The sequence below is a fragment of the Oryza sativa genome, chromosome 4 (genome assembly GCF_034140825.1).
Source record: "Oryza sativa Japonica Group chromosome 4, ASM3414082v1".
NCBI classification, from domain to species: domain Eukaryota; kingdom Viridiplantae; phylum Streptophyta; class Magnoliopsida; order Poales; family Poaceae; genus Oryza; species Oryza sativa.
The window spans coordinates 508,185-528,862 of record NC_089038.1 but is presented as its reverse complement, the minus strand read 5'-3'; the positions used below and the strand labels follow the sequence as shown (position 1 = coordinate 528,862).

At 40.3% G+C, this 20,678-nt stretch overlaps 1 protein-coding gene across 6 annotated transcripts; it reads right to left on the bottom strand.

Annotated features, from left to right (window-relative positions):
* Positions 1–921: 921 nt before the first annotated feature.
* On the bottom strand, positions 922–7,843 carry LOC107277636 (sesquiterpene synthase TPS2). Of its 6 annotated transcripts, none has more exons than XM_015779156.3 (8): positions 7,736–7,843; positions 6,351–6,463; positions 4,312–4,582; positions 3,798–4,176; positions 3,270–3,491; positions 2,782–2,911; positions 1,474–1,728; positions 922–1,283 (listed from the first exon to the last, which is right to left on the bottom strand). In XM_015779156.3, the coding sequence occupies exons 2-8, from the start codon at positions 6,453–6,455 to the stop codon at positions 993–995; spliced, it is 1,653 nt and encodes a 550-aa protein (XP_015634642.1). In that variant the 5' UTR covers positions 6,456–6,463; positions 7,736–7,843; the 3' UTR covers positions 922–992. The 6 variants fall into 6 exon arrangements, with proteins under 6 accessions (XP_015634642.1, XP_015634645.1, XP_015634643.1 ...); XM_015779160.3 differs by lacking the exon at positions 7,736–7,843 and having other exon boundaries at positions 999–1,283; positions 1,474–1,523; positions 1,672–1,728; positions 2,870–2,911; positions 6,351–7,711; XM_066309300.1 differs by lacking the exon at positions 7,736–7,843 and having other exon boundaries at positions 999–1,283; positions 1,474–1,523; positions 1,672–1,728; positions 6,351–7,707.
* Positions 7,844–20,678: the final 12,835 nt, after the last annotated feature.

Genomic DNA, 20,678 nt, shown 5'->3' with positions numbered 1-20,678 from the left:
CAGATGCCTCACCGGTGACGGCATCCCGTATAACCCGTCAAAGGTAATGGTCACTACTGACCAATTCGTTTGCCCGTCACAGGTATCCCGTCAGAGGTGTGAGGATCTGGCGTAGTGTTTGTATTTCAAATATTTTTTCTCTTAAATTGTAGTCTAATTACATCGTGTATTTGTTACAAATAAATCTCTACACTAAGATCTCACCTGATTATGTTCCAATGAAAAATAAATATGTTTTTCAACGTTGAAATCGGATCTTTCATATGTAAGAAATAAATGTTCCAATTAGAATTCGATTCTGCTGCACATTTCAAGTTTACGGTGCAATGGATCTTTATATTACACATGATATTATTTTGATGCCTCAATAAGTATCTTTGGATGTTCCACTACTTTGTTTATAAATATTGCACACAGTGTTCTCTCAATATTTGTTTCAAAACATATAACTTGATGGTACTCTCTCCATTCAAAAATATGATAATTGAGGATTCGTAATACTGGGTGGTCGAAGTATTAGGTAGTATGGATAGTTTCACCTAGAAAAATCGACAATATGCAATCAATCAGAAATAGATCACATGTAACACAGTAAACATTTGCTGCTACAACCGCACAGCTTTTCGGGTTTTTTTTTCATTGCTTACTTGACACGTACAATAAGCAGGGCTACAACATGCATGGTGCAACGAAACAGGGTACAAACACATGAACAAAAGCTCCCGCATGAAGAGAGCATGCGTCGAGCTGAATAGACTGGCGCCACGTGGCACAATATAATATAGGAATATATATATATATATATATATATATATATATATATATATATATATATATATATATATATATATATATATATATATATATATATATATATATATATATATATATATATATATATATATATATATATATATATATATATATATATATATATATATATATATGGATCATGTATATATGCATGTTTTTTTTACGTTTGCCCATCTCAATTAATGAGATACGCATGTGTCCAGGACATTGGAAATGAGGTCAGTAACTCCCGAGCAGTGTGTGTAGCCATTGGTCGTCTTGTAAAGGGTTTCCATGAGCCGTGCAAGGTTTATCACACGTGTCAACAGGGGGACTGGGACCGTCGTGTTGCGCAGGAACTCTTGATTGATGCTTCTCCACTGCTCCTCTACAAGGCACCATAGTGCTTTCTTGGCTTCTTGGACTGTCACACCATACTCTTTCATGTAGCATTCTACCGCAGTTGGGACTCCACCTCCGTCTTTCTCCCACTGCCAAAAGGAATTTAAACAAATTTGATCAATGCTCTCACCATAAATATACAAGTCATATATATTCTTCTTTGAGAAAATATTATACTCCCTCTGGTCAATTATATTTTTGACGCTGTGAGTAGTATTAGCTGTATTTTTGTGGCAATTTGCACTTATATATATACAGTAAAGTCAAATGTGTATTGACCTCGTGCCCGGAAATGTCATCCATTAGGCGTGTTATCATTGCCGAATTCTCTATAATTTTTGGAGATGAGATTGCCCAACAAAAAATAGAGACGTCATCGTTTGCATCCATGCGATGATCCACAAAAGATATGCATGCCAATGCCCAATACAACGTGCTAATTGTAGAGAACTTGAGATGATCATGTAATAGCGGCACCTGTCCCTCTTCTCTCCATATGATCTCTTGCAACATGCATCTGCTTGCCTCCTTGATCTACATGTGATTTTGGAAAAAATGTCATTACGTACCCTTTAATAATAGGGACACAAAGAGCTGGAAATCATTACAAATTTGTATACTACAATTGATACAACCGTTGGATAAAACATTAGTACAGAAAATGAAGCTAATCAAACTAGACCAGGCAAAAGGATTCGGACATCCTTTTCAATTTTTCTTTTTTTTTTCTTTTTGAGAATATTTTCATCCCGACATCCTATTATAGCTGAAAAATTATATGCCCGACGGCACCCTCTGATCTTTTCTATTTCTCTCTCCCTCTTTTCTAACCATATACCAACATGATATGCATATTGTTGTACCCTCCAACATTCTTTTCGAACCATATACGAGCAATTTATTACTAAAGCTTTCATACTTTTTTTTTGTAAACTACGTACCCAATCTACGATCGATTATATTATTGTATTTGTTGCATTTAAACTTCTACAATGAGATCTCACATGATTACATTCCAATTAATTTTTTTCATTTTTCTTTATAATGAATCTCTTGAATGTTGCACACAGTGTTCTTTGAATGTTTCACTATGTCATTTGCAAATATTGCACGTATTCTTTTGGATGTTTCATTAATTTTTTGGTGGTGTTTGAACGGTCACAACTCGATGTTTCATGCATGACATAAAAATGTTCCAATGATATCAAGTATTTTGCAATATATTATATGTTTCATACTATTTTTGATGTTTTGCTCATTGGGATGATTTATTGTTTCATATAGTGATCATTGGTGTTGCAATCAATATATTTTAGAAGCATAGCATATATGTTACAAAATATTTTCATTTTGACAAAAAAAAGCAGTTTGGATGTAATTCTAAATCTCGATAAATTAGTCTAGTTACTTTCTACCCATGCAACCAGGGTTACAAATTTGTAGGAAAAAAAAGTTGGGATGTATGAGTAGTGTTATCTCATCGAAACTAAATATGAATTGTATAAAGAGAAACGTTATTAAGGATTAAAGTGGGTCATTTTCAATCATCGGTAAAGTGAGCATTGGGGAAACATATTGATCTCATACCGTCTTCTTGGTACAGTCAATTCCCAATGGTGAAGCACCATCAACCACAAATTCGTTGAGTGTCTTGGAAAGAAGGGACATCACATACCCGAAGTAATCACCAATCTGTTTTGCTCCTCCTTCATCCCAGCTATAGTCGACCAATTGAGAAAATATTTTAGAATATTTTAAAGTTGAAAACCAAGGCTATTAAAGTGTAGATTAATTCCAATAATTCATGGTAACCTGTAAAGTCTTCTTATATAACCTGAAGTTTATATAGACATCCGAATGAAATCAAGGATATAAATTTATACCCTTCGTAAAAAAACATTTTTAGGGTTGAGTAAAAAGATTCTCTTTTTTACTCACAAGTGGTCACATTTTAAATTTTGAATTACTTATATCCCCCTTCTATGCAACTGATTGGTTTAAAATGTATATATTTCTGTGGATTGGAATCAATGTGATAGAAATGCTTATCTTTTTTTTACGGAGCATGTAATTACCTTTGGACAGCATTGTTGAACAGGTGAAGCTCTTCCAAGGTGCCATATGAATCAAATGTATCATCAAACAAGGAAAATATCTTGATAAGTCTTGCAAACATCATCCGTGCCTTGGCATACTGTGGTTCATAGAAAACACCAAGTGACCAGAAGTAGCACTCCACTGGGCGCTCTCGTATGTATGGACCCAGTGTGCTCCGAACGTTAAGTTCCTTGTACCACCTTCAATTCCAGTTTGTCATAATTAATTATTCTTCATGCATGCACGCATAGATTTTACAGAACATTTTTAAGGTTCTTTGAGAATGCATATATAAAAACAACATAGTATAGAAAGGTGCCACACTTTTTAAGTATTAATTTGTGTTACACTCCACTATCTTTATGTAGAGAGATACCAAAAGATATTACAGATTAAAACTAGCTATATATGTGATACTTTGTGGTTCCTACTCAAGTATTGTAAAAACAATTAAGATCTATTTTACATTTCTAAAATTTGCAATAAGGATAACCGGTTTTACTCACAGTGAGAATCTCCTGGCCTCATCTCGGTGCATCTGCTGCAAGATGTGAAAGTCCAACTTAGCAAGCTCCAGTATGTCGTGGTTGCTATCCTCATCGTTCTCATAGATGGAGATGTAGAGCTTGGCCTCCAGCCTCTTCATCCTCCTTTGCGTCGGCGAGGTCAGTGCGTGCTCTACTTTCTCTAATAAAGGCTGGGGCAATTGGTCATTTTCTGCCATGGCTGAGAGGCAGCCGGTAGTGAAGACGACGGCACTTTTGAGCAAGTCCTCATCGCACTTGCCAAGATGAGCTGCCTCATACAGGCTAAGAAGAGCATCAACGTCATGTCGCAGGGTTTCCTTGAAGTCTCCATTCTTGTCCAAGAAACACCCAAAAACATCTGGTTCGATCAATCGATTTACATAAGTTAGTTGCACAAATTATATATCATTGGTTTTGCAATATTAACTCACATTCCAAAAAGATTTTTTTGCAAGATTTAATTCCGAAGAGTTCAATTCGTGTGTGTACGTACCACTAGGAGCATTGTAGTGGTGTTGCCTCAGCAGCCTGAACCGAAGAGCAGCTTCGGCCATGTCATTCTCCCTAGCAGGAGTGTCGTTTAGGACTCGCATGAACATGCCTATCTCCTCATGGAAATGGTAACCGACACCGAGGCGCTCTATAGCGTCGACGATCTTCATCCCATGTGACAGATGAATCTTGCTAGATGTGTATCCTTGGATCATGCAATGAACCTTGGTCACAAGCTTGTCTCGCCTCTCCTTGATTGATTCCTCTAGCGTCTAATTGATCAAAGCACACAAATATAGTTACGGAGACTGGATCCTACTCTCCGGTTTTATAATTCTTGATGTTTTGGATCCTACTTTTGTAGTTTTGATTGTCAATAACTTTAAAAAATTTTAGTTTAAAGGAACTAAACAACATATATAGATTTGTCTTTCAAAGTACTATAAGAAAAAAACATGTATTTAGTTATTGTATATATTATAATAGAAAAACAAAGTCAAAGATATATTTTGTAAACCATGTCATTGTCTAAATCATCAAGAATTATGGAAATAGAGAAAGTAATAAACATCCTTCTTTACACTAATTGAAGGCACTTCTAGAATTCACCACATTAAGAGTAAATTGCATATTGGTCCCACATAAGTTTATCAGAGTTTTAAATGGGATCACCCCCATACTACCTGCCATGCATAATATAGAATCATGTATGTCGGATCAAATATGCAAAATTGATAACACTAACTAAACCAAAAAAGTTATTTCTTTTGGTCCTTGAGAAAATACCCATAGGTACAATATGTTTCAATATGTTTTAATGTCCTGTTTGGCCAAGAGAAAATTAATCCAATTCTTAACAACAATAACACACATATATGGACGAAAAGACACAACAGGGGAAATCAGTTCGACACTTAACACCCTTGCCCTAGACCATCACCGCGGTCCTTGATGAAGGCATCAACATCTTCAGTCTGGATATGGATGTCTTTCCACAGAAGCGCTGCCATCGGCTTCTGAAAATCTGGCTACCGCCTCTTTGGTGGCGAATGATGAAGGTAGTTGCAGGCCACTCGATTGCATACATGTATGCCTCCTCACGCTCAGAGTGGGTTTTGGCGCGGCACTGGAGCCTTTTTATGCCATTCTCAGATGGATCCCACCGTTGGCTCTAGCAGAAGGTTTCATCACTAATATCGGTCTCTTCCTATTCTAGGGTGCGCCGATGGTCGAGATTTATATGGGTCCTTGGTGGCCAGATCTAGTGGCGGTAGCTGTATCTAAAGTCGAGGTAGTGTCGTTGTTTTAGGAGAGTGTTATTCTATCTAGTCTAAGATTTTTTGCTTCGATAGAATTCGAGGATGAAGATCAATTGTGTTTATAGTTTATTGTTGTATGAATATTATTGTTATGTCTTTTTTTTCTCTTTTAATAATTATAGGCTATGTAAGTTATGAAGATTAGGAGTAGTTTTTTATCATCTTGGTGTAATTATCTAAAATTAGTAAAAGCTCTCTTTCTCTTAAAAAATCTAATTTATTAGGTCCCGAGAGGCTAGGAAAGGGAGGTAGAGCCATAGAGTGAAAAGGAAATGAAGCTTTCTCTTTTTCCAGCACTCCAAACACATGGGAACGCGGTGGGTTATCACTGCGAAAAAGAAGAGGGAGGGCATCTGATCACCTGGTACCCATCTGGCCATCGATGAAGTTAACACTAGTGTTGTCTATCGTGATTCTAACGACGGGCAACTCGACAATTGTGTCCACATAGATTTTGACGATGGAAACCATATAAACAGCGATAGATCAAGCTCCTTTACACCATATCTAGAAATATTTATTTTAGGATTTGGTTTTAAAATAATTAAAATTGGTTTACATGACCCAAAAAAAATGCTTCGGTGACCTCTATAAATTGTAATATCTACAATATTAAATATTAGTTGTCATCGCACGATTAACATCTTATGGTTAACACCATTGGTTGTTCAAATTTTTGGTGCACGCGGTGTTGGTGCTGATGCACCTATGGAATGCATACCTGGCACGAACAAGACAACGCAGGTGCGTTGATAAAATATTCCGTCCATTTGCTGTCCTCCGGATGCACAGCCCGTCGTTGATGGTTTTCCTGTCCCATAACCATAATGTTCCCTTTTCCCCCAAAAAAAACATTTTAGATAATAGCTAATATATTAATTATACGTTTGCTCTACTACAGATATACTATATGCACAAGTCCTTTCAAATTGTTTCAAATTGTCCTAAAACAATTTCTCAAATTGTTTTAAGCCACTGTCAAAATTTTGAACGTGGACAATGAGATATACCACCGAGTATTACTGCTGGCTACAAAACTGACACAGTTGCTAGCTTTTGCCTTCGGTTTAAGACTCAAACTTTTTAATATTAAAAAAGGTTCAAAACTTCTTTTTATCTAACCTATATAGCTCTTCTATTATTTATGTTTTTTATTTTTGTGCAAAACTTATAATGTATATTTAACACCAATGGAATTAAATGTGTGGTGGTGAAGTAACAAGATGTATGTGTCTTTGTCCACCTGCAGGGTTTAAATTATGGAATCCACGAGGATGTTGTTTGCATTCTTAGATGATGCGAAGATGGGGAGTTATACTTTCGTTGTAGAAAAATGACTTTAAACACATAATAAAGTCATCAATTATAAAAGTGGAAGATTTGCTTTTATATATTTTTTTCTCTCCATCTAAAGTCATTTGGAAAATTCACGATTAATCATAGTGCTGGCGATTCTAACCTATATTCAGACATGTAAATTATTGTAAATAAAAATATCTTTAGTAACAATGTTAATTATTAACCTCGTCCAGCTCTGTAAGTTCATCTAACTTCATATTAAAAAAAAGGTTATCTATTTCATTTTAAAAATGAACCAGGGAGGAAAGCCTTTTCTCTGTTCTACTTGGTAGTACACACATAGATCAAGAATGGACTAATTATTCAGCAAATACGTATATCAATATTCATGTGCTGCAGCTGCATACAGAACTTATTTTGCAGCCCTAGATTAGTGGTATATAGGAGAAAATAATGTAGAAACCACACAATTTTAATTTTAACAATGGAACTACGAAAGATGTCACATTTTTAGTCAAAACTAAATATTTTTTGTCATTTTGACAAACATGCTGTCGGACTTTGTGTGTGTGTGTATCTTATGAAATATTCAAATACAATAGAAACCTAAGAACCATATTTACATGTAGCTAGATTTTTCTGAAAAGTATTTTCATAATACTAGTTTCACGCGTTCTATAAATATTAACAATATATATAACTCAGTAGTTAAAATCGTATTAATAAAATCATTCTTTTACCAAAGCGAGTAGACAGATATTGATGAAAATGTAATTAAGAAAGGACTAATCAGCACAGTAACTTAACTTGTATACTTTGAAGAGAAATTTGGTTAAGTAAACCTCGTTGTAGATGGCTGGGAGGAGTGTATATTTCAGAAGTTCTCAGATGTGAGATGGGAGGAATAATGTGCCCCAGCTACAAAGAGCTGCTCTCTTTAAATAGGCGTCATCCATCAACCTCCAGAAACCAAAACCCAAATACACTAGCAATCTCAACCTTCCCGAAATTAGAACCCAAATGCACTAGCAATCTCAGGGAAATTTAACAATTTACTACTATTAAATTTGTCAATTATTCAAAAACCCTCTTTGGTTTGTACATATTTTTTTACCACTTTTAGACGGTGGTTATTATTTGTCCCTTTTGCTCATGTGATAACAAAGGATAAAAAATGGTGGAGGGTCCACTAGTCAGTCACTCCCCCTTCATCTCTCCCTCTCTCTTGCTCCGCCATCGCCATCGTGCATGCCGCAGGGTGCGACCTGCCACACAACGTGCAAGGCGTGATCATAGCGAGCAGGAGGAGCGGCGGCGATGCAGTAGCAGCCACAAGGCCAGCACCATTGCCAGGCACCGCGTCGTGACCTTGAGGTCCCGCCACAGCTCCGTCTCCTCTGGCACTGCAAGCAGCTCATCCAGTGCCAGCGACATCGGCAAAGACGACAGTGGCTGTGGCGCGCGGATGTGGACGTGCACAACTTTTGGGCGCCTGAAGGGGAGAGAGATTGACTAGTGGGTCTCCATAATTTTTCACCCCTCATTGCCATGTTGGTATACCACGTGAACAAAAGTGACAAATAGTTAAGAAATCACCTTTTAAGAATGGCAAAAAAATGTGTGCAATTTTAAGAGAGGTATTTGGATAATTGATAAACCTAATAGTGGCAAAAAGTTAAAATTTCCAATCCCAACCTCTGAGATGTTCTAAGATTATTGACACATACACCTTTCATTAACATTTTACAACTACTATAGATCCGGACATCCATTACGGGTGATCTATCTAGGTCAAAATGACCTGTTTTAGATGACTCGTCTATGATGCCGGTCCAAAAGTAGTCCATAACATCTATCTCAGTCCATCGAAACATAGATAAAGGAGACGCTTTGTTTATAAACGGGGGGCTTGAGATGCTGCCCATATCATCTAAGTTAATGATAAAGGCATGCAGAAACGTTGAACGGCGATGACACATAATTTGACATCGCCCAACCATGGAGGTGTACAGTAGTTGATACCTAGCTATGCCGCTGGTCTACTCATCAGTAATCTTTTCCGTTTGGTTCCTCGGCAAAGGCTAGCCTAGCCTTACCTAGAAAGGCTAGTTGTTTGGAACCGGTTAAAAAAGCTAGCTTTTATGAGCAAGCTAGCCATGCGGGGCGAGAAAAATCTCACTGGCTCGGGAGAGCCGATTCGGCTAGCCTTCAACGGTAAAACTCTGCCCGTGCACTATGAAGCAAACCAACCAAACACAATATGTACGGCAAGGCTAGCAAGCTGGTAATGTGATGGTTTAGCTTTACGGAGCTAGGCTAGCTGGGCAAAGCAACCAAACATATCTTTCCTTCTTGGACGGTCTTACTGTGTTCACGACGATACGGTCAGAGGCTACCGAAAGTGTATATTTAACACTTTACTCAGGGACTGAAAAAACATTTATAAATTAGAGTTTATTTTTCCCTGAGTATCGGTCAGAGGCTTATTATCCTTGAGTGTATTGTCGATACACTTAACAGACATGAAATTTTTTATTACAAGCAAAGTGCCCGTGTATTGCGTATTGCAACAGGAAGAACATGTAAAGAAATTAAGGTTCACAAATAGTTGAGTGAGACGATGGCAGAGGGGTCGATCATTCAATGATAGAAGGTGATGGCGGCATGCCAAACCCTAGCTAGCTGGATAGAACGTGAGGGGAAAAGAGGTGGGCATCTTATTGTGATCCAGATTCAAAAGCAGTAATTACCCCGTAATCAGGTGAATAGACCAATCTATGCATAAAAGATAAACAAGTAAATTTAAGTAAATTTCACATAACTACATATTTTATGGTCAAGTTGTAGAAAATTACACACGCTCTGACACTTGATACTTAACTATATATATGTTGGTATTGAAGTTTCATAAAACCACATTATCAACAAAATGGGTGCATCGACGAGATAGCTGTTCCATGTATGAGGCAGACTTGGGAGCTTCATCCTAGGTGGGACAACCATGATGCCACATCCATATCTTAAATATATGCAGATAAACAAACATGTCATCTCACGAGTGGACTCATTAGTTGACAGTGTGGAACTTCAGTAAAAAAAAATATGTAGTTAATGACAAGTATCAAAATTTATGTGTACGGTTTTTATAACATGGAAAAAAATATGTAGTTTTGTGAAATATACTCTGTATATATTGACAATTGATCCAAAGCAGGAGTTGAACTATATTTGAAAAGGTATGAAATTTTTTGGAGTTAACACATACTTTTGGGAACACACCATGCATCAGAAAAGCACTTTGTATAGGTAAGAAATATTGCTAATGATTATTGAGTTATAATACATCGACTGAAAAGTAGATAAATCCTACATATATAGCAAGAGATATATACATACTCCCTCCATTTCATTTTATATAAGTCACTTGATTTTTTTTCTTAGTTAAACTTAAGTTTGAGCAAGTTTGTAGGGAAATAAAGTAATATTTTCAACATGAAAGAAACATTATATCTAAATATTTTAAGTGTTAAATATTATGAAACTAATTTGGTGTTATAGTGCTATTTTTTTCTAAAATTTTGATCAAATCTAAATAACTTTAATTTGACTTAAAAAAAGTTAAATGACTTCTAATATAAAACAATGGAGGGAGAACTACAGATCTAGTAAGTGTTTTATTATAATGATAGATAACCATTATAAATGTTTTTTTTCCTACTGCAATTCCTGTTAGGTGAAGGGACTTTTAAATTTTTGTCACTGTTTGCCACATTCATCTTTTTTACCAAGTGCCACATCCGTTTAGGCCATGTTTAGTTGGCAAAAATTTTGCCCCCACGTGTCACATCGGATATACAGACACACATTTGATGTATTAAATGTAGTCTAATAACAAAACAAATTACAGATTCTGCTAGGTAACTGCGAGACTAATTTATTAAGCTTAATTAATCCGTCATTAGTAAAAATTTACTGTAGCAACACATTGTGAAATCATGACGCAATTAGGCTAAAAAGATTTGTCAAGCAATTTATATACAATCTGTGCAATTGATTTTTTTCGTCTATATTTAATACTCTATACATGTATCGAAATATTCGATATGACAAGTGAAAATTTTTATTTTAGAAACTAAACAAGGCCCTTAATTCCTCTCACAACGACCCTTCCTCTGGTAGAAAGTAGCAAAATCTTTTACCCCTCACCCCTCCGAAATTCGACTGACAACTAGTCATTTGCCATATGCTGCTCCTACGTTCTGACACTAACAATCAAATACGTACTCCGTATGCAGTACTCCGGCCATGTATCACCATCCGATCGATGCATGTACAGTTGGTGAAGGTTAGGCAGAGCTTTCTTTTCCCATAGCCTCTCCTTGGAGAGAACTATCCGTTTGAACTCTTGATCCCAGTTAATTACGACCAATATAATGGTCATCGATCTGCAGGTATGTATCACTGTCACGTACGCATAATTATTAATGCAACTGTTTATCATAAATATCTTGCACGCAGGAGCACATGTAGAATGTGGCACGCAGGAGCACTAGCTAGGACAGGAATCAACTAATCTCAAGCCGGCCGTTTTGGCGGATTTGGATTATTGGACCACGTGACAGGGTTGGATATGAAGATAAACTGGAGCAATACGTACGTGTGAGGTGAAAAAAATGAAACATCAATTGAGAGACTTCCCGTGGCCGCAGCTTCCAGGGAATTAATCCACCTGATCATTAGAACTGTTCCATGTCTGTGTAACTGAAACCCCCATGTGTCATAACTTGATTACTTGTTTCCATGTATTAACATATATATACAACGTATCATAGCTAGTATTAAGCTACCCCTCCGTCCCAAAAAAAACTCAACCTCGTACTACGATGTGACACATCCTAATACAACGAATCTGGACATACTCTACGTTTAGATTCGTTGTGCTAGAATGTGTCACATCCTAGTACTATGTTGTCTTTTTTGTGACGGAGGGAGTAGCTTATATGAGCTGCTCATTGAAAATTTAACTTATATATACAATTGTTAAAGAACATCAAATAAAAAATTTATATATGATAATAGTAATTATTTTTCAATGTTGGGGGCATGAATTTTTTTTTAGAAACGGCATGAAAATAACTGTATGATGTGATTGTAATAGTTAAGTGCACGCGTTATATGTCCCAAGAAGAGACCAGATTTATTTATGTTGTGAAAAAGAGAAGAAAACTATGGACACATGTCTAGCTAATGGATGATAAATGAAACCGAGTTCATAATAATTATTCAAGAACACAAACAAATGAATTAAAATTATTTTCCTAAAAAAGTAGGTATTGAGAAATTGATATTTTAAACTATCATAAAACACATGTAAATAATATACCATTAAAAATACTCCTGGCTTTCACAAAATACATTATTGACTTTAATTAAGGTGCTAATTTTGACGAACTATATTTTTAATAATCAAATTTTATAGAGTAAATTGTGCTTATGATACACGAACTTGTAAAATGGGTGTAATTTAGTGAAAAACTTGAAAAACTCTTATTCTAGTGCATGAACTTGTATTGGTCTGTGCGAATTAGGACTAAATAGAATACCAAGACTAATTTGGCTGAGTTGGATGATGAGTAGACCGCCAACTAGGCACTCACTTGACGAGGACAAGCTTGGCTGCAAGTATGCAATGGCCATTTTTTTCAGAAAACCCCTTTTGTTGTTTGGTATTTCAATCGAAGGTCTATTTCCCAGTCAAATGAATTGAGAGGTCTTCGTAGCGACTGCGAGGTCGAATGCGGGTTGCGGTGATGCGGAATTTGATTTCGGTGGAGGCAGCAGCAGGGAGGTCGAGTCCAACAGTGGTTGCAGGTCAAGTCTGACGGCGGCATCGGTGGCTGGAGGTCGAGTACGACAGCAGCCGTGGCGGCTGCAACAGGGAGGTTGAGACCGACGACGACGGTGACGGATGGCGGGGATGTCAACTTCGGTGCCTATAGCAACTTCAAAGCATAGCTCCAATGCTTCAGTGCGGACATTGAAGCAGCAAGGAATGAAGCCATTGTGTCATCAGATTAACCGCGTGGATATTGAATCCATTGAAGCAACAAGGAATGAAATGTTTACTTGTACACAATGTGACAAAATCTGAACACACAATGAAATATTCTGAATGGAAACCAAAATCTTGAATAAAAACTCAGTGAATAACCTGAACGCAAACTAAATGCATAACTTTGAACATGAATTTGATTGTGCACTAGTAGCTAAGAATTGATAACATGGAACCAACTCTATGAATGTGTAGTATAAACTACTGTTTTTTTCTGTTTATTTTCCTGTACTCGATGTATACAGGAGATCGTGCTCCTTCCCTTCGCAGCCTTGGCACCATGTTACCTCTGCGCTAGCGGCAACGTCTTGCCACCGCTGCCCTAAACGTTGCTGGCGCGGTGTCTCCTAGCAAAGCCCTATATCTAATTTGTGGCCTTCTGTCACGCCCAGAAGTTTCCCCTTTTTTTCTTGCTTTAAAAATTGGTTAAATAAATTGCCCGAAGAAATTATCTTAATTAACCTAGAGCTAACTCCATAATTAATAAATGCAATTAATAATCAGAAATAGCGTGGTGGAATTTTTCTTGAGTTCCCCATGCTCCAATGCATTAACAAGATTTTTAGTGGAATTTCCAGAGCCTTGGAAATAATTTTAACCAATTAAAAATCACCAAAGTGCAATATTTAATCCCAGGAAAATCCTTCTCCTCTTTTTCTTTTTCTTTTCCTTCCTTTTTCTCTAGATGGGCCGTCGGCCCATCTCTCTCCCCGCGCTCGGCACCCCTTTCCTGGGCCGGCCCGCTCCTCCTTTCCCCTTCCCGAAGTCCTCCCTCCCTCCCTTTCTCTTTCGGGCGCCGACAGGTGGGGCCCGCCTGTCAGTCGTCCCCTACCTCCGGTCGTTGGAGCCGGAGCTCCAACCGCCCGCGCCGCCGCCTTCTCCGCTCCACGTCGCGCCTCCACTCCGCGCCCGCACCTCGCGCCCACGTCGCCGCCCTCTCCCCCGCATCTCCCGCGCGCGCGCCCGCAAGTGGTGGGGGATCTGAAATCCCCCAACACCCTCTCTCTCTCCTCCACCTCTCCACGTCGCCGGCCAAATAGGGGCCATCCCCGGCCGTTTCCACCCCTCCCTCGCCCATAAAAACCCTCACTCGAGCTCTCTCTCTCTCATTTCCCCCATTCACCGTCCTCTCCCACGCCCTCTACCGCCGTCGCGCCGCGCTCGCCGAGCTCCGCCGCCGCCGCCCATCTCCGGCCGCGTGCCGTCGCCACTAGGGCCGCCGCCGCTAGCTCCGCCGCCGTGTGGGCCATCTCGGCCACCGCCTCGCGTCGCCGGAACCCCATCGGAACCCCATCTCCCTCGCGAGCCGGTGAGCTATCCATTCCCCTCCGTCTCCGGCCAGCCACTTTGGTCGTCGCGGTCGCCTTCTCCATCCCTAACTCCTCTCCTCCCCTCCTCTAGGTGTCGCCGCCGCTCGTCCGCCCCTTCTCTCGTCGGGTCGTCGTCGCCGCCTTCGTCTTCCGCTCCGGCCGCCGTGTCGCCGGTGAGTCCTCCCTCCCCCTCCTTTCCTCACCTTCCCGCGAGCGCCGGCCACGCTGCTGCTCCGGCCATGCGCCGCCGCCTTTCGGCCGTCGCCGCCGCTTCCCGCACCGCCGGTCACCGCCGTCGGTGGCCGTGCCTCGCCGCCGCCCCGCCTTGGTCGGCCGGTCGTCCTTGAGGCCGAGCTGAGCTTGGCCGGCGCCTCCCTCGCCTCCCCTTTGAGCCACCGCCTGGTGGGGCCCACCTGCCAGGCGCCACCTCCCTCCCTTTGGAGCCGCTGCCCGTGGGGCCCGCGTGCCGGCGCCCCCCCCCTTTCGCTGACGTCAGCCCTGGGCTTTATTGCGCAATAAAATGATTAAGGCTTTTTCTTTATTAGTAAAAACACAGTTTATCTTCTAAAATTCTTAAGTAATTCATCCGAGCTCCGTTTAAGTCCATTCAAGTCTCAGTAAATCAAGAAAAATGCAAAGAATCCATTAAAAATGGTTTTGTTTCCTGTTTCAGTAGTTTATAGCATGTTTTGCTTGTGTGCTTTGGTTGTCACGTAGGTTTCGACCGTTTCGTCGATCCGCGGTTTCTCGAAGACGTTGCTGAGGTCTCATCAGTTCGAGAGCAAGGCAAGTCATGCTTTACATTTGATCATATTGTACCCAATTTACAAACACCCTGCATTTCTATTAAATGTTGCATTCTTTTACAATGTCATGTGGGATGGGTCCCATTACTCAGCCATTTATTGTTTACCATATGCCATTGATAACCTGGGTATCAAAATGATTAGATGTTGGTTTAGGAAATGCTTAGCCATGCTTAGCTCAACTAGTACACAAAAAGGGATCACATTATTACATAGACTCTGACTATTAGCATAGTTTTGGATTGGTGCCACCGCAATAGTGTTAGTTAATTAAAATACACTGAATGGTGGGCTGTGGGTGCATGGTTTTGCTGGTCGCACCCATGGCAGTTAAGGACCGGTTCACGGGAAACCCTGGGAGACTTACCGTGCTTACCACAAGCGGGAGTGGGTAACTGCTTGATCTGAAGTATAGCTCGACCCTTTCCTAGGCACCGGTGGCGAGGGTGGGCGTGATGGAGTTGGGTCGGCCGAGGTGTTCGGTTGTCCAGCTGCCGGATTCACCGCGGCGCAAGAGGGGACCGCCCACTGCCTTTTGAGGGGTGGGGGTGAAACCTTAGCGTGGTGTGGATGGTTAGGGGAGGGTTATGTGGAGGGTCTTGTCACGATTTCCCCCTTTGCAGTATCATGGTGATACTTCGGGGCATGGCGACATGTGTGGAATCGTGTCTTGTGTGTACAGTTGTACACCTCTGGCCAGAGTAAAACTATTCGAATAGCCGTGCCCGCGGTTATGGGCGATCAACCAGATTCACCTTGATTAGTCTCACCCCTAGTTTAGCTTAATGAACTGGTGTAGTTCAGGTGGTTGGTTGGGCCTGTTGCAACGTGGTGTAGCGTTGGACAGTGATTGGTTAATATTGATTAATTACTACAGCTGTTTTACTGCTTTCAACTACTGTTTTGAAATGCCTGCTTTATGTAAAAGAACCCCTAGCTTCCTTTGGTTATATCCTGCATCATACCTCCTCTTCCGGTATGACTTGCTGAGTACAGTGGGTAGTACTCAGTCTTGCTCTCTTTTCCCCCACACCAGAGCTGAAGTTCTTCTCAGTTGGAGCCGACTCAGAGAGGTTGGTTTCGTTGCTGCCGTCAAGGTTTGCCTGTGGAGTGGAGTCGCCCGCTGCTGAAGTCAAGCTTCCCGGTTTAGCTCGCTTTAATCTTTCCCGCTGCATTTGTAATCTTTTATATTTTTTTTGTAAGATGTGGGTCTGTATGTCAACAATTGTCGTTTGTGTACCCTGGCTGGTCCTGGACAGGGATTTAATGCACATTCAGCCTAGAAATTCTGGTTCGAGAATTTCTGGGTGTGACACCTTCCACCTTGATCTATAGTCAATCTCCTGACTTATCTCTTTCAGTTACAAAAGGAGGAAGAGACGAATAGAACGAAGTACGAGGGGTTATTTGTAAATATGTTTAGACAGCTCATGCCCATGCCCCAAAACGTGTGAATGCACTGACGTGGCATCTTAATCACATGCCAACTCAATAAGATTGGCCATGTTGTGATGTTTTTGCTTGAGTTCGCACGCACTATGTAGGTTTGTGCATCAAAATGGGAGATTTTCAAGTTTTTACACTAGATTGCACCCACCGTGCAAGATCGTGTACCGCCAACACAATTTACTCAATTTTATAACATGAGAGGCACATTGACTCTGGTATGGTTCGGTAAAATTTCAGTATTAAAATTACACACGGGCTACGAAAATGGCACGCCAACGAGCACACTTATTTTCTAGTATATTCTGCGATTCACTTCTGCCTTTTCTTTCTAGACAACTCTATTTGATGCATGAACCTGTTGCTCTCACTTGCGCCAATAATTAGTAGTGTCTTCAACATCACTAATTCCATAGTACAACTATTAGTAGTGTCTTCGCCATCATTATATTCCATAGGACCATTAGACCTGTTTTGTTTTGTCTTTATTTTCTCAATAGCCTCATATGGTTCTCAAATAAATAATAATAATGTCTGAGACTGGTATACCATTTCATATTGCACCTGAGTTATTACTTAGAACCACTGTCAGTGAATCATCTGTACTTTTGAAATAATGTTAGTGTTAGTGGTGAGTCTGTCACCACTTCTTCCACGAACTTCCTACTTTTTTGGAGTTAATACGTTGTTTTGGGAACACACCGATGTGGTTTCCGGTCACACGGATTGGTTTTAATTTTATTCGCGTTCCTAATCCACCACGCATCAGAAGAAAAGCACTTTGTATACGTAAGTAATATTGCTAATGATTATTGAGTTATACATCTACTGAAATGTAGATACATCCTATCTATTTGAATTTTTTTTGTTAGATTTTGATTCTTAATATATATACTATCCAGACATATAATTTGTTAGGTATTAATAATAGATTGTGAAACAAAGTTGACATTGAGTTAAGTTACTTTATTACTAGATATAAGTATGCATCAAATTCTTATACACAGTCATATACTCGTAATTTGAAAATTTTCAAATATTATAGTGAATTTGTATATTTCATACCTTGATGCCCGAACACCATAGTATCCCATATGGATGTCCTGTATATACATAAAAAGTACTAGATGATATATAGATAAAATAATAAAACAATGATAATAACGAGTTAATGATATTTTTGTTGATTAAAATCTCATTGTAACCACGGGTAATATGCTAGCTTAACTAAAGAATTTTTATGAGATCTAAATAGCCACTTATGTGTCATTTGATAATCCATAGCCTAGAATCATGAGATCGATCACAGTATGTCGGGCATTTATTGTATGTAATAATATATTTATAGAATCAGGGTCAATGACATGTAGGAGTGGCACGCTTGTGCTCATCAAATTTTGATATAAATAATCTAATTAATTAACTATCTAAATTTAGTGGGTCTACCGCCAGCTTATATTGGACGGTTTATGCGGTTTCTAAGCATGCTTTCGCTTCTCTCTTTTCCAACCTATACTTCCTTTTTCCGGCGCATACAATTCCTAAACTATTAAACAATGTATTTTTTAAAGAAATTTTCTATATAAAGAAGTTGCTTGAAAAAATCATATTAATTTATTTGTTTTTAGTTTTTAACTAATACTTAATTGAGTAATTTACTAATGAATTTTGCGTGTGTGGAGAGAAGATCCCAACCATTACAAACAAAGTAAGTCTAGATTGTTGACAAACATTAAACTCATTGTGTCCTTTTTTCTCTAGATGAGTCATAAATTAGGTGGCACGCTAATCAAGTGGTTAATTTGACTATCTAAATTTGGTGGGTTTGTTTCTATCTTGTTGGTCGCGATTTATCTCCATGCGAGTTTGTAGATATACGTTTCTCTAGAGTATAAATGACCCATAAATCATGAGGCACGCCAATCACGAGTTAATTTGACTATCTAAATTTGGTGGGCATGTTCCTATTTTGTTGTTCGATATTTATCTCCATTCGAGCCATAAATTAGGTGACGCTCCAATCAACGAGTTAATTTGGCTATCCAAATTTGGTGGATCTGTTCCTATCAACGAGTTGTTTGATTTTTGTCCGTGCGAGTTTGTAGACACGTTTCTTCATGGCTTTCGGGCAGCACGAGCCAATAGCGGCCTTTCGTGTGCGTGCCGCTTCCTCAGCCATATCGCATACTCCCTCCGTCTCCTCTATTCTATAAAATACCAATCTCATATCAAATGTAATATATTCTTGTACTATAAATATAAATTTAGATATACATATGTCCAGATTTATTTTACTATAATATATCACATCCGATTTTAGAATCGTTTTTTTGGACGGAAGAAGTATGTGTTCGTTCACATGTAGCCTGTAGGTTGCTGTCACCGTGGACGTGATGGCCCGGGCTGATGGTTTGAGTTCTCCGTATAACGGATGAATGGGTCATGTCCACACAAATAAATACTGTGCTTTCAAATTCTCGTCCCATAAGACTTGATCCCGTTCCGATTTCCTCCGTTTTCGAATTTTTTTAGCTCCTCGGGGATACTTACGCGTGTTTGCCTACTTTGCAAAAAGCTCCTCATTTTTTACCGAAATATCACATGCGTTCTCGAACCATCTGACACACCATTGTGTTTTACTCGGAAAACTCCTCGTATTTCAGAGAAATACAACGTAAAGAAGATAAAATTCCGCTTTTAAAGGTAGCGCTGTAAACATAAGACACAAAGGGATGTTTTTTTTTTGCAAAATAACCACATATACCCTCACCCAAACACTATCCCCAACACTTTCCGCCCCACCCCCCCGGCGCGTGGGGCTGCCTCCGCCGCTGGCCGCCCTTCCCCATCGCCACCGTGCGCCATCCCGCCGCCGCCTCCGTCAACGACTGCCCTCCCCCTACTGTCGCCACCTCCTCCTATCACCACTCTCCTCGTCGGCAGATGCGGCCTCCGCTGCCAACCAGAGGGGGGTGAATGGTTGTAATACCCCAAAACCAAAACTTTTAGCGGAATTAAAAGTTACCCTAGAATCCGATGTAGATCGGTCTGACTGGAGTAGATCCGCCAGTCTGACCGCGCATATGCCTTTGATCTGACCGGTGTTGTTCGCCAAAAAATCGCCCTTGGCTCCTATCACCGCTGCTGGTCTGACCACCGTGTCCCCGCCTGTCTGATCAAAGCGATGCCGCTGGTCTGATCGCTGGTGTCCCGCCGCACTACACCATGACACTAGATTACCAACAGACATCTGTCGGTAAAGATAAACAATTATTGATAGACTATTTGTTGGTAAAGGCTTTTGGCAAATTATATGTTGGCAATACTATGTAATATAACATGCTATATGTCGGCAAATCTAAATATTTTTTGGAACAAAATAACTGTCAGCAATATTATGAATAGAAACCAATGATATGTCAGGAAAACTTAATGATAATCCATCTGTCAGCAATGTTTCATCCGTCAGATCTTGATCCAACGGTTCAGATAGAGTGAAGTGAAAGCTCAGACGGCAAATTACTTTAGGTGCGCGGAAAATAAAAAAAAAAGAAAATCCCCATCCACCGCACGCGCTAGAGAAAACCCTAGGCGCCGCCACCTCTCCCCCCTTCTCTCGCGATCCCCATCCACCCGCGCGCCGCCGCCTCCTCCGCCCCATCCACCGCGCGCCTCTCTTCCCATCCACCTCGATCCCTCCTCCTCCTCCTCCTCCCTCTTCACCATCTCGTCGCCTCGCCGTCTCCACCCTCAAAACCCTAGCCGCCGCCGCGCCGCTCCTCGTCCTCCGCCACCGCCCGGCGTAGTCTGCAGCCATGGATCTCCTCCGCTCGCACCTCCACAAGGTCTGCATCCTGGAGCCCGGCAGCCGCATCCACAAGGACGAGTGCTTCGTCTCCTTCGACACCCCGGTAAACCAAGCCACCCGTCTTGGTCCTCTTCGCTCTGGTTTCCTAAGGTTAGGGTTTTTGATGCCGATTTTGCTGAACCCGCGCGCGCGTGCAGAGATCGGAGGGTGGGCTGTATGTCGACATGACCTCGTTCCTTGGGTTCGGGAGGAACCCCGTGTACCTCCA

What these genes read in the sequence shown, in the direction of transcription:
- LOC107277636 (XM_015779156.3), bottom strand. Translation starts at nt 6,455, where the DNA reads ATGGTTATGGGACAGGAAAACCATCAACGACGGGCTGTGCATCCGGAG. An exon ending in GAGGCCAGGAGATTCTCACT is followed by an intron (nt 3,492 to 3,797) that starts GTGAGTAAAACC and finishes CTGGAATTGAAG; the next exon opens with GTGGTACAAGGAACTTAACG. An exon ending in ATGACATTTCCGGGCACGAG is followed by an intron (nt 1,284 to 1,473) that starts GTCAATACACAT and finishes TCCTTTTGGCAG; the next exon opens with TGGGAGAAAGACGGAGGTGG.